A 12242-nucleotide genomic window follows, 5' to 3' on the forward strand; every position below is an offset into this window, starting at 1 on the left:
TCTGTTAATGTACACCGGTAACCAAATGAAGTAAAATCACCCAGCGCAACGCTGGTGTTCTCGGGGGCTCAGTCGTGGTGCACCTTGATCTGCCGGCACCAGTCCCGCCCGTGCGCAACCTGGTAGTCGCACAGGCTCGTCTCCATGACGATGCTGACCAGGCCGGCGATGCATATGCCCGCGCTGTCGCTCACCGTCGTCGCGCTCAGGCTAAACTCGCGCTCCTCGGCGGGCACATTCTCCATAATCTCGGCGAAGCAGTTGACGTACACGGCGCCACCGAGCAAGCCCTCCCAGAATATGACGACGAAGATGATGTAAACGGAGGGGATAAAGTAGTAGAGCGCGTGGAGGGTGAGCAGAATGAGGTTGCCGATCTGGAGAAATGACGGAATGTACAGGCGGTGGATGCGCAGGAACGGCGTCGAGGACCGGGAGATGAAGACGCCGAGCTGGTAGAGGAACCCGTAGAATGGGTAGAAGCCGCGGAGCTCCCTGAACGGCGATTCGTCGACGGGAAACAGCAGCGTCGGCGCCACGCCCTGGTTGATGGTGTATTCGGCGACGTACACGAGGAGCAGCGGCGCCATGTACGGGACGAAGAGAGCCTTTGCGCGCTTCAAATTCGTCTGGAGCGAGCTGTGGTGAGAAGAGTGCGACGAATATGCGGCGTGCGTGCTCGACGGTCCTGGGGAAAGCAGCGCCGACGATGCCACGCCTGGCGACATCTCGTCAACCTCCTCTTCAGCCAGTTCATCGTCCGGTACGGTCTCGTAGTCCTTTCGGCCAGGGCCCCTGCGCAGCGGGTCGTGGGGTAGGATGAAGAAGAAGCTCACAAACATGATGGCCGGTAAGCACGCAGAGAAGAGCAAGCTGTCACGGACGCCGAAGCCCCACCACTCGGTTTCAACGACATAGAGGCCGGCGCCGACGAGCCCCGCAGCGCCGGTGCCAGAGCCCCAGCCGACGAGACTGACGTGGCCGTAATAGTGGGACAGGCCAAGGAAGCTGAGCTCGCCGCCGCCGCTGCTGAGGCTGGCGAGGACGACGCCGACCATCTTGACAGCAACGGAGCGCGAGGGCGGCGTGAGGGCGACCATGAGCATGCCCGCGGCGGAGAGCGCGATGAAGACGAGGACGCGCACGCGGTAGGGCACGCGGTGGATAAAGTACGGCGCGATGAGCTTGACGAAGAAGGACGGCACAACGTCGGCCAGCAGCACGATGCCTTTGGGGAGGGTGCCGACGAGGTCCTGCGCAGCCGAGAGGATGATGACGTAGAGGACGTTGTTGATGAGGCCTGCGCACTGTTTAGTATGCACGCATCGCACGCGTCGCATTAGACTCCAAACCACTCACCGAGCAGCCAGAAGGAAATGAGGACCTTGGTGTCCGGGTGGCGGGCGAGGGCGGCCATGCGGGCCGAGTAGGCAGACCACGAGGACGAGGGCGCTCCGGGCATGGGCAGCAGCCCGGAGGCCGAAGGGGAGCGGTTCGTCATGACGGCGCTGATGATTCCCGTGGGCTGGCGGCGATGCCTCGCAGCATGGTTGGGATGCAAACGAGTTGCAGTGCTTGGAACAAGACAGGTGTTGTCGGCGAGATAAGCGGCGGATGAGGCTGGGCGTGACAGCGCATTGCATGCGTGCGCCGCGTTGGGCCCAGGTCACGCGACAGGGTCATTTAACATTCCAGGTTCCAAGCTTCCGAGGTTCTTTATGCGTCGCCTGGGCCCCCACCCTTCCAGCGGCTCCAGCAGCTTGCCACCACTGTTAAACCACCCGCATACCTGCTGGACACCCCTAGGTCGGCACCTCAACAACCTCGCCCGATGGTGCCTCCACTGGAAACGACCGCCGACCGATGTGTGTTGATAGAATCTACCCGACCGTTGCTGCTCCCGAGATACGCGGTCCACCCTGCATTTAACGTGATGCGACCTATACAAACTCGGCATTCGCATTTTCATACAGGCCAACGGTCCGCATCCATACCATTTCCTGGCCTCGTTTTAGCTGCATCCGATCCGGGCCCCCGCCGCTTGCAGTCTTCTCGTACTGGCCCGGTAGGCGATCGCAGAAGATGAACTTCTTCCCTTCCTTAGAGTCGTGCGATCCGAGGTTCTCGACTGACAGCAACTTGGTGCCCCTCCTCAAGTCCAGGCACACAAGGCCGCCGCCCTGCTCGCCCTCTACCTCGACCATGATTAGCCCGCTGAGGAGCATCGTCCAGGTCGAAATCGGCACGTTGATGGAGAAGCCGTCCTGGGACTCGCTCTTGCGGTTGAAGACGCAGTTGTACGGCCCGCGGGTCTCGAGCAGCGTCCGCGACTCGTCGTGAAGCAGCTTCGCCAGGATGAGGTCGGGCTTGACCCCCGTCACCGACGACAGCTCCGTCACGCTCTTGCAGAGCACCCGCCTGTGGAAGAAGTCGTTCCACGGCCAGTCGTGCACGCGGACCGTCTTGCAGAAGAGTATCACAAACGCCGCCAGCACCCAGCAGAATGTGGCGATGTTGAAGGGGTCCACACCCGTGATGCGCTCCCCGATGGACGCCCCGACCGAGATGCCGCCGCACACCAGGAGCGTGGCCGCGGCCATCACCGACGTCACGTACAGCTTGGTATTGACCATGATGCCCGTTTCCTCGAAGACCCAGTCACTCATCTGGGCGCTGACCCTCTTCAACTCCTCCTGGTGGGCTCTGACCCGGCTCTGAATCGTGGCCTCATCCTCTGCTTCAGCTATCTGGCCTGCATTCGCGAAGCTCGACGTCCTCCTGACGACACCGATGCGGTCTCCGGCAAGCACATTCGTACGCCTCATGAGTGCGTGCGAAAGTGATGTGGTGTGCTCGTGATCCGCAAAAGCCTTTTGCTGATTCTGGACAAAGCCCTTCGTCGTGAGACAAACAAACGCTGTGTACGCATCGTGAGTCTTGGGCTTGACCGGATTATCCTGCCGATTGCCGTCCAGGTCCGCAAAGATCACCATGTTGACAAAACTCGAAATTTGGCCGATACTTTGCGGTCGTGCCATCAAGAGAGGTATTAGCACAGTGATGACTTGGCTCATAGAGGGCAGATTCAGCTCTTGGACTGTCTGGCTCCCTCTCTCGTCCATCCGGATGCTCCACGACAGGCGCGTCCCCGCTGACTCGCGTGTTGCATCTTTCTCTGGAGGATCACTCGGTGTTTGGTTGCTGCCGGCATTCGGCGGCGGGGCGGCAAGACCTGCTGCCTCGGTAAGCCGGTGGACGAGAGCAAGCCAAGGTGGCCCTTCCCGCTTCCTCTCGAGGAGCATACTTACCTCTCGACGCCCCGATGGCCTCTTTAAGCACCTCAAAAGCCCCATAGGCAAAGTTGATCATGCCCGGGTCGGATGATCCGCTGAGGTCCATGTCATTGTCTTGAAATACCATGGTGCGGAATTGTTCGAATCCGGTCTCGTACACCATTGCGCAGATCTCAAACGAGGTTAAGGAGCTCTTGACGAGGCGGTACCGCCCCCGGAGGGGAACCATCAGGTACTCGAACATTTGGAGGATGACCAGGCGGTATTTCGTGCATTGGATGAAGTAAAAGGTCTTCAGGACCTCTTTTCGCCCTTCGTAATCGCTCTTGTCGAGCTGGCCGCCCCGGGCAGCCAAAATGCTCTGTAGGAGGGGGTTCATCAGAGCGTCCCTTTGCGAGCCCGTTGCATTGAACGCCTGCTGTTGCCGCTCACGATGGCCGTGGTCCGGTATCGATAATTTTTCATTATATATACCGGCGGTATTGTTGTCAAAGGAAACTTGGGCACAGTGAGCCGGCTTCGCCAGCACGACCTTGAGTTTTGTCGAGATCTTGACCAATGTTGTAAGGATGAAGATCTGCCAGTGCCTACCCTCCGCTGCCGCGAGGAGGACTCTCGCGATGACGGCCGTGCAGTGATCGACAAATCTGAAGCGGTCCTCCTCGCTGGCTTTCGGCTGGTTTGAGTCGCTGTGCGGGGGGTCCGCTTCGGCGTCGCAGAACCGCTCCAGGGTCTGCCGACTGCGCTGGAAAAGGCGTTGCTGGAAAAGCCCCTTTTTGTGCTCGACGAGGAAATTCTGGCCGTCGTGTTCAAGGACGGCCAACGCCACGACCAGTCCATCAGCGAGGTCGGACAGAATCTCGTAGGACCTCCTCGAGTCGACATCCAAGGCTTCGGTCCCTTTGAAAGCCTGAAATGGTGTACCGGGCTGCACGGCATCAAACAGTCGTTTCACCTCCAGTTCCCAGAGACGGAACTGCTGTTCCTTGTCGACAGCGTACTCGGCCAAGTCGTCGAATGTGGGCAAGTCCTCGACGACAAGGCCGGGGTCAAGAACAGGAAGAGAAAAGCGTGTATGCATGCGGACAGCGTCGCGGATTTCATCGATCGTCACCTCGTCTTCTGGAGGTCCACCGTCTGCGAACCCGGTAGCTGGGTGAGAAAGACGAGTCTGGGAGGCAGAGTTCTCAGCCTTCGAAGACTGCAATGTCGTCCTCCCACGATTGCCGCCCCTTGATCGTGCAACGGCCGGCAGGGGAAGCGAAAAATGCATATTGGTGGAGAGACACCCCAAATGACTGGAGGGTGGCTGGGACGTGGGCTCGTGGAACGATGGTGTCAACAGTCACTCTGTCTTCACTCGACCTTGCTTCCCCCGCGTATGTCAGTATGAAGGGTTGGCTGTGGAGGCCCGGCGACTGCTGTCACTGCCGAAACGAGTACGGAATATTGTGGCACATATGTTGCAGTGCAGGTATGTAAAGGTTTCCTCAATACGGGATGTGGACTCTTTTGCATGGCGTGGGTGAGGAGACCTGTACACGTAGTGCATGTAGCATGCACGTCCAGCCGCATGAAAACAGTCACGCTACTTTGGCTTTCAGCCGTCCCTGTTTGGGCAGCTCTGTGCCTCCCAAATCGTTGGCGACTGGGTGCAGGCATCTGTGGCCCAGTAAGGCCGTTCGAGCCGCGGAACTGTCGATGACTTCCACGACAAAGATGTCGCCCGGGGTAAAACCAACTCGGTCAGGTCGGATCTTAACTGCTTTCAGTTGACAAATTTAGCGGGTCGGTCCGATCTCTGTCTCTCTACATGAACCAGCAGGCTGCGAAATGAAATAGTGCTGTGAGAGGGGGCTGCGCATTGGTGCACGTGTCCGAGGCTGCATGGTTCTTCCCTCAACTGGAACATGAACCCGGCAACAAAGGTCCTGGCACTTTCTTTTTTTGTTTGTCCCTTTTTGGGTTACGACTCGGGGACGCTGAGCGAATCCACGGCCTGTCGGCATGCACTGGAAGATCTGCGCTGTTGGGGCTGGGTTCAATTGACAAGGGCCTAACCGGTCATATAGGGGACTGGGTGACAGCGCTTACGATCGTTCCCTGATAGGGCTGTCTTTGAAAGTGCACATTGATGCATATGCGATGCAGTCCAGTCTCATCACAATGGGCATGCAGGGCTTCTTCCCGCCGTCACTCGCCGAGACACACATACTATCATGCAGCAGATGATGTGGCAGCGTCGAGGAAGCTGAATGCTGCATGTCAGCTCACGGTCAAGTTCGCCCACGTGCTTGTTCGTTCATTCCTCGTCTCCAACATCGTCTCGACCTCACATGCCACCCATTTGAAAAAGCGCCCTCATATTATGTTAATTACTGTGCAAGTCCATTCACACTACTTGGGAGGTGCGACCCGCGTTCGGCCCGCACACCGCAATGTCATTCCAAGAGTACCTGTCGGCAGCGCCAGCAGCCATTTCTACTGCCCCTCCTATTAAGACTAATGACTCGGAACATCGAGTTGTGCCCAGCACCGTATGTCATTCAGACCCGTTAGCTTTATGGGCGGGCTCCGGCTGACAAGAATTTCTAGCAGCCCGAGCCAGCCAGGACCGCTTCCCTCCCCCTTGGCAAGGGGTACATCGACGTCGTTGAATTGCAACGCAAGGTCCTCGATGGCCATGAATCAGAATTTATCCCAACAAACCGATTCAGCCCAGAGGGGAAAAGATTGAAGAAAGAAATCCAGGAGAAAAAGTACAGCGAGTATGCGCTAATCCTACGCCGGGTATGGCGAGAGGCACAGCAGGGTGCTCCTTATCTGGTGTCGGTCGAGCTCGAGATACAGTCGCCATCTCTCTGTGATGAATTCAGGAAACTTGTCAAGGCCACCTATGACGGTTCAAACCTCCAGACGAACCCCATCAAACTTCGGATGCCTTTCTACGAGCTGTTCTTCCACCGCGAGACAATCAAGGAGGCCCTCGAAGACATGAGCAGGAGCCAACAGCTCAGGAATGATCTGCAGCTTCTAAACGACTTCATCCCAAAGCACGGAGTCCTGTCCAGCATAGTTGACGACCATGAGAAGTACAAGCTGCAGAAGCAAGTTGTCGGAGACATTGTCTGGACCATGTTTCCCCCCAACACCCTGATGGTGGTCAAAACGAAGGTTGGCCAGGAATGCTGGATATGCCGTAACATACAATCGATACCACATGAGAGCGGGATTCCGCGCTGCGTGATTACGGGCCTAAGGGTCGGTTTCAACGGAAAATTGCCGGGCCTGGTATGGGGACAAGTCAGATTCTCGGCGCATCCACTACAAGTGCTCAACATCAGGGATCTGCCAGCCATTCCGATGGCATACTATGAGGACTGGGACGAGCTGCAACAGACGCTCCAGAAGCGGGCAAGATCCCTTGAAGCCTTCCTTGGAGGCAGGCTTGATTCTTACCACTGCTGTGAGTATGAGGGCCCGGCTAGGCAACAAGCGGCGCCCAGGAGGAGGACTGGGGTTCAGGTGGGATAGCGAAATTTCTTTAAATCTCACCCGTCTTTTGATAGACTCGGCTGACTATGATTCTGTCATCAAGGAGGACGAGCCTTCCATAAACATCGACGAGCGCGTAATGGCCGACTGGGCAACATTCCTCGCCAAGAACTTGCAGGGAGCTGACACACTTTACGAGTTTACAAACACTCAGTCCTCGACTACTGAGACGGTGATACCACGAGGCCAAGTGAGTGATAAGTATTATGGACCTCAGGGTGAAGGGCACGAGGGCCGTGATTTTATTGCCGCAGGCCAGCAAGTATTCGACCAACCTCGCCGCGTGCCGGTTACGAAGCCGTCAAAAGCGAAGAGGAGAAAAGTCAAAACCCTGAATGACCTCCGCACTGCTGTGGAAGCGGAATTTGGAATCTCCAAAGATTGCGTGGATCTCTTGTTTCCTGCCGAAGTTCCGGTATTTGCGCTCAAGGAGAAGAAGTGGATGTGGGCTCTGAGTGACTCGCTGCGACCCCCGGAATGGAACAAGACAGCATTCGACTCCCTCCAGATGAAGGTGGAGACAAAGAAATTGATTGAGGGCCTTGTCCGCGGCCACATGGAAGTTTCATTCGACGATGTAATTCAGGGAAAGGGCCAAGGACTCATCTTTCTCCTTCACGGGTATGCGTGTACCCCAGCCCTCCATCAACGCCGTCTTATCGCACTGCTCTGGTATATTAGCTAAAACAACCACCGCTTCAGGGCTCCAGGACTAGGCAAGACACTTACGGCGGGTAGGATTAGCCCTCAGCGGCCATGCAATGTACTAGTGGGCAAGGTGCGCTGACCGTTTCGGCTCAGAAAGCGTCGCGGACCTCCTTACCAAGCCGCTCTACTCCATTTCCGGCGGCGAATTGGGCACCGACGTGGCCAGGGTTGACGAGAGGCTGAGTGAAATTTTCCGCCTCGGCAAGAGGTGGAAGGCAGTGTGTCTGCTGGACGAGGCTGATGTACTTCTCTGCCGCCGGATCTCTGCTGAAATTGAGAGGAACGCCATTGTGGGCGGTAAGGAATTGTCCGCCTCGGTCTGCACGCATCCCCTGACACGTAGCTGATCTGATGCACAGTCTTTCTCCGCAAGATCGAATATTTCCAAGGAGTCCTCTTCCTCACTACCAATCGTAAAGAGGACCTTGATGAGGCATTCAAGAGCCGAATCCACGTCACGATCACGTACCGGCCCCTGACCCCTGAAGCCCAGGCAAGAATCTGGGAGACTTTGATCACAACCAACAGAAAGAAGACGTCTACACAGATCGATGATTCATGGACGTCCAAGGTATTCGAAACGTTGGGGGAGCTGCAATTGAATGTTTGTCATCGTGTCTCAGTGAACTCCGACGCAGTGATACTGACAGTAGTGCTCCTAGGGTCGGATCATCAAGAACATACTACGAACGGCTTTCTCGTACGCAAACTCTACTGGTGAGGCCCTCGGGGTTCATCACGTACGGGACATTGCGGAGACTGAACTGGGCGAGGACGACGACGACGGCCGTGGGGAACCGAATGTACAGCGCAAGGCGGCGCTGGAAGAGCTCACGAAGCTTGTTGCGAGGAAGCCCCAGTCCACAGATAATCATCGATAAGATCCGGAGTCAGCACCCACGCTGTGATGCCGTTTCTAGCCTGCTGGTATCTGTGACGGGGCGCACTGCTATTCCCGCCTCAATACCTCATTTGATCAGTTTCTCAACCTTACCCAATGCCTTAACCGACAGAGAATGGTTCTGTCGTGTGACGTTTGAAGACAGCGCCGCCAACAACCATCACGCGCATTCGCAGGAAGCGGGTGCACAAGAGATCACATGCAGATATGCAAGCCCTAGGCTTCACCAGATCGGTGAAACATTGAAAGATTCACGTCAAAAATCGCAGTGCTTAAACTTCATAACGCTACATCCGTCTATCGCAGACCCTCGCTCTCCTTGCTCGCCTCCGTCACGCTCTCCGGCGCCACCCAGCCCTCGGCCGAGATGCTGTCGGGCACGCTCTCGGGCGTGTAGTAGTCGGCGCCCTTGTACTTTTGACCGCCTGGGCCGGGCGGGTTGCTCCCGACGTTGGCGCGCGACGCCTGTGCGCCGCGGGTCGCAATGTCGTCAATGCTGCCCGTGCCGGAAACTTCAGGTACCCGCGCCGGGACGACATCGTTGTCGTTTTGCCCGGGCTGGCGCTCGTAAGACTGCGCAACCTTGTCCAATGGGTTGCCGCTGCCCTCAAAGTGCTGTCCGCGGGTATGTCTGATGCAGCCTTCTGTCAGCTGCTGTGATGGCTTATGAGGTGTAAGTGCAAGCGGGGGAGATGCTTACCGCCCGCGATCGTCGAGAACGCCACCCTCGCTGGGAGGGATGCGCTTGTTGAAGCCCCGGTTTGTGCTCAGCTCGTCACCATAGTTTACCTCTGCCGAGTCAAACTTCTTTTCGGCCATGGAGTTGACGCCCGCGTCGTCAAGGCCCTGCGGCCGGGCGTTGCCCGTCTTGGACTGGTAGGTGTTGAGGTCGGCCTCGGCCTGCTCAGCGAGCTTGCTGTAGTCGGTCATTGTCAATATGTGGTGCTGTTGACTGGCTGCTTGCAAGCTGGATTCATGGTACCATCTTGCAGGCTGGCTTTTCCGTCTTTTATGCTGAGCTCTCAATCACAACTCTGGCTGCAACGTCATGAGTATGACTTCACCAGGGGTCCTATGATTTCATAACAGCTCGAACGTAAAGCCCATGTGGACCGCGTGGGTGTGTTTGGGTGTGCCGAGAGTCGCTGATAGCTGTCCGGTGCATCGGTGTCGTGGACCGTGATGGAGAACGCAGTGACAGACGCCGGAGGTTCTTGTCCGATCGCGATCTCTACTGACTTACGGGCGACTGCTGCGAGTCGCAACAGTGGCACTGGTGGTGGAGAAATCACCACCATAGTGATGTAATGCGCACGTGTGCAGCTCAAATCGTCGCTGAGATATTCCCTCCAGTAATACACTGCGATTTAAAGACTCTCGGGTTGAGAGCGAGGCCTAACACACGGGATTTGGCCCGTATAAACGTGACGTTGAGACCTGCTTGGACGGTCTTCACTGTCACCTGTCGCTGCCAATAGCGAGCGCAGATAGGGATGACATGGCTTCTTAAACAGGCAGTCATCACTGGCGGAGCGGCAAAATGCCGGCTCCAAATTTCGCAACCGCCGGCGCATCAGCTTTCGCCTCGAGCTCTGCGTTGCTGCAGAATGCAGATCGTGACTAGACTCCATCTCGAACGAGCGACAATTGCTTCACCGCACCACGGTGCCACAAATGCCAGCAGGATCAATTAAGCATTGACCCCTTCTGCGATCGCAACCACTCCGTCAGCTGCTGAGTCCTCCTTCGCCCGGCCGCACCCTACGAAAGTACGAACAAACACCATGGCGGACAAGTCGGACCCGGCGGCTTGTCCCGTCGACCACAAGACGCGCGACGCATGGCTCGCCCAAGCCCGCGCAGCCGAAGCCGCAAAGGCCCAGACCCCGAGCGCAGCGTGTCCCGTCGACCACACATCGCAGGCTTCGCCGCCGTCCAAGTCCTGGACGCAAACGCTCACTTCCTACCTCCCGTGGTCCTCCGGTGCTTCCAGTCCCGCCGCACCCGCGACCTCTGCCTCGCCCGCGCCGCCGCACGGTCAGGGCGCGCTGGGCGAGAACCGCGTCATCTCGACCATCCCGCGCTTGGCCACCGGCTCGGCAGCGGCGTCCGCATGCCCCGTCGACCACGGCGCCTCAGCCAATGCGCCCAACGCTGAAATCGAGTCGGGCGTCGACGCCTCCGGCAACTGGGTGTACCCATCCGAAAAGATGTTCTTCGAGGCCATGAAGCGCAAGGGCTACGACGCGCGCGCCACCGATATGAAGACCGTGGTCCCCATCCACAACGCTGTCAACGAGCGCGCCTGGCAGCAGATCAAGGAGTGGGAGGCGCCGTACCTCGCGCAGTCCAAGTGCGTTTTCTTCCCTCGCACCCCCAACCGTTCCACTCTTCCCAAAAATATAGAGCAGTTTCAAGGCAGAGCAGTTTGTGCTGACAAAAGTGTTCCTCCAGATGCGACGGCCCCAAGCTCGAGTCCTTTGCCAACAAGAGCACACGCATGACGCCCAAAGCGCGCATCAACACCATCCTCGGCTACACAGCGCCGTTTGACCGCCACGACTGGGTCATCGACCGCTGCGGCACACGCGTCGAGTATGTAATCGACTTTTACGCGGGCCGCGCCGGCGGCCAAGCCGGCGGGCCAAGCTTCTATCTCGACGTGCGGCCCAAGCTCAACACTTGGGAGGGCGTGCGCATGCGCGCCATGCGCTGGACGGGCCTGGCGTGAGGGCCGCTGGCGTCCTAGGTGTGGAGGTGAACGAGCTTGCCATGTTGTAAGAGTAGGGAATGATACCATTTGCATTGCATAGGGACTGGCGTATGGGATAGGCTGTATTGACTGATAGCATCTGAAGAAATTGAAACACTTCTCTGCCATGCCGCCATCCCAGTTCCCCTCTGTATCGGAATTGCCTTTGCCGTCTGACCGATACCGTCGTTATCCAATCCCCCTACCAATATCCTCCTCATCTTGCTGCCGCAAGGTAAGCCATGAGAGCGTCCATTACCGCTCTTTCGCCTCAACAAGGACCCAGACCCTCTCCAGGTCCGCCGTGTCGTCAGCCACAGGCGCGTGCTCCCGGCGCCTGGTCCTCGATCCCGTCATCAGGGCAAGGATAAACACCATGAGGACCAGGATCGCGCTGGGCAGGGCCACACCGACACCAGGAGGAGGAAGTCGCGATGCGTGCCCCTGGTGAGGGTGATGGCTGCGGACCAGAGGAAAAGCAGGCCGGACAGGGCCGCGAGCTTCCAAGTTTGGGGCGTTCGGGTGGTCGGCATGGCGGAGTTGGTGGTGGCGGCGGGGAGAGGCAGGTGACGGTAGGCCTTGTTTGTCATACCTGGTCCTGGTTTGCTGTCAGACGATGGCCAAGGTGGGATAATTGAGGTGAGACTGACGGGTGGATTTGGTGTAGAGCCTCTTGAGAAGTGGTTTGGCGTGGGAATAGCTTCGCTGGTAGTAGATGGTAAGGTTACTTTGGCCTGGAAAGGTCCAGTGAGCTTGATCAGTTGTTGATGTGCAGGAATTCGAACAAGGAGGATAAAATAGCAAGTGTCCCCGTGCTGCATTTAAGCAGTGCTATCACCTTTGACTTACTATAGAGCATTGTACTGACTCCGACACGAGGCAAACCTTGTCCCGAGGCGAAAGAAACTCTACCCAAGAGCCTCGCTGACTGGTTCACGGCATGACCACGGGCACCACTAGGTTATCGCGAGAGCAAAGTGTATTATTTACATGCGGTTTACCTAGGTCTTCACATGCCCAACATGTCGTAGCC

At 57.5% G+C, this 12242-nt stretch overlaps 5 protein-coding genes across 5 annotated transcripts; 2 read left to right on the forward strand and 3 right to left on the reverse strand.

Moving 5' to 3' along the window:
• Window positions 1-68: 68 nt before the first annotated feature.
• PLICBS_007528 (battenin CLN3 protein) lies at window positions 69-1501 on the reverse strand (the record flags this gene model as incomplete). Its single annotated transcript, XM_065601195.1, has 2 exons — window positions 69-1300; window positions 1360-1501. The coding sequence occupies 2 exons, from the start codon at window positions 1499-1501 to the stop codon at window positions 69-71; spliced, it is 1374 nt and encodes a 457-aa protein (XP_065457267.1).
• A 439-nt stretch (window positions 1502-1940) lies between these two features.
• Window positions 1941-4374, reverse strand: PLICBS_007529 (uncharacterized protein; the record flags this gene model as incomplete). The annotated part of the gene is made up of 2 exons (XM_018320970.2): window positions 1941-3232; window positions 3309-4374. 2 exons carry the CDS (start codon window positions 4372-4374, stop codon window positions 1941-1943), a joined length of 2358 nt encoding a protein of 785 aa, XP_018180867.2.
• Window positions 4375-5731: 1357 nt separating this feature from the next.
• On the forward strand, window positions 5732-8437 carry PLICBS_007530 (uncharacterized protein; the record flags this gene model as incomplete). Its single annotated transcript, XM_065601196.1, has 7 exons — window positions 5732-5830; window positions 5889-6759; window positions 6863-7469; window positions 7551-7582; window positions 7650-7853; window positions 7916-8127; window positions 8219-8437. 7 exons carry the CDS (start codon window positions 5732-5734, stop codon window positions 8435-8437), a joined length of 2244 nt encoding a protein of 747 aa, XP_065457268.1.
• A 317-nt stretch (window positions 8438-8754) lies between these two features.
• On the reverse strand, window positions 8755-9387 carry PLICBS_007531 (uncharacterized protein; the record flags this gene model as incomplete). The annotated part of the gene is made up of 2 exons (XM_018320972.2): window positions 8755-9088; window positions 9158-9387. 2 exons carry the CDS (start codon window positions 9385-9387, stop codon window positions 8755-8757), a joined length of 564 nt encoding a protein of 187 aa, XP_018180869.2.
• Window positions 9388-10241: 854 nt separating this feature from the next.
• On the forward strand, window positions 10242-11188 carry PLICBS_007532 (cytochrome c1 heme lyase; the record flags this gene model as incomplete). Its single annotated transcript, XM_018320973.2, has 2 exons — window positions 10242-10810; window positions 10912-11188. 2 exons carry the CDS (start codon window positions 10242-10244, stop codon window positions 11186-11188), a joined length of 846 nt encoding a protein of 281 aa, XP_018180870.1.
• Between the last annotated feature and the right edge of the window lie 1054 nt (window positions 11189-12242).

This window comes from Purpureocillium lilacinum, assembly GCF_023168085.1.
Source record: "Purpureocillium lilacinum CBS 284.36 DNA, scaffold_5, whole genome shotgun sequence".
Taxonomy (NCBI): Eukaryota; Fungi; Ascomycota; class Sordariomycetes; order Hypocreales; family Ophiocordycipitaceae; genus Purpureocillium; species Purpureocillium lilacinum.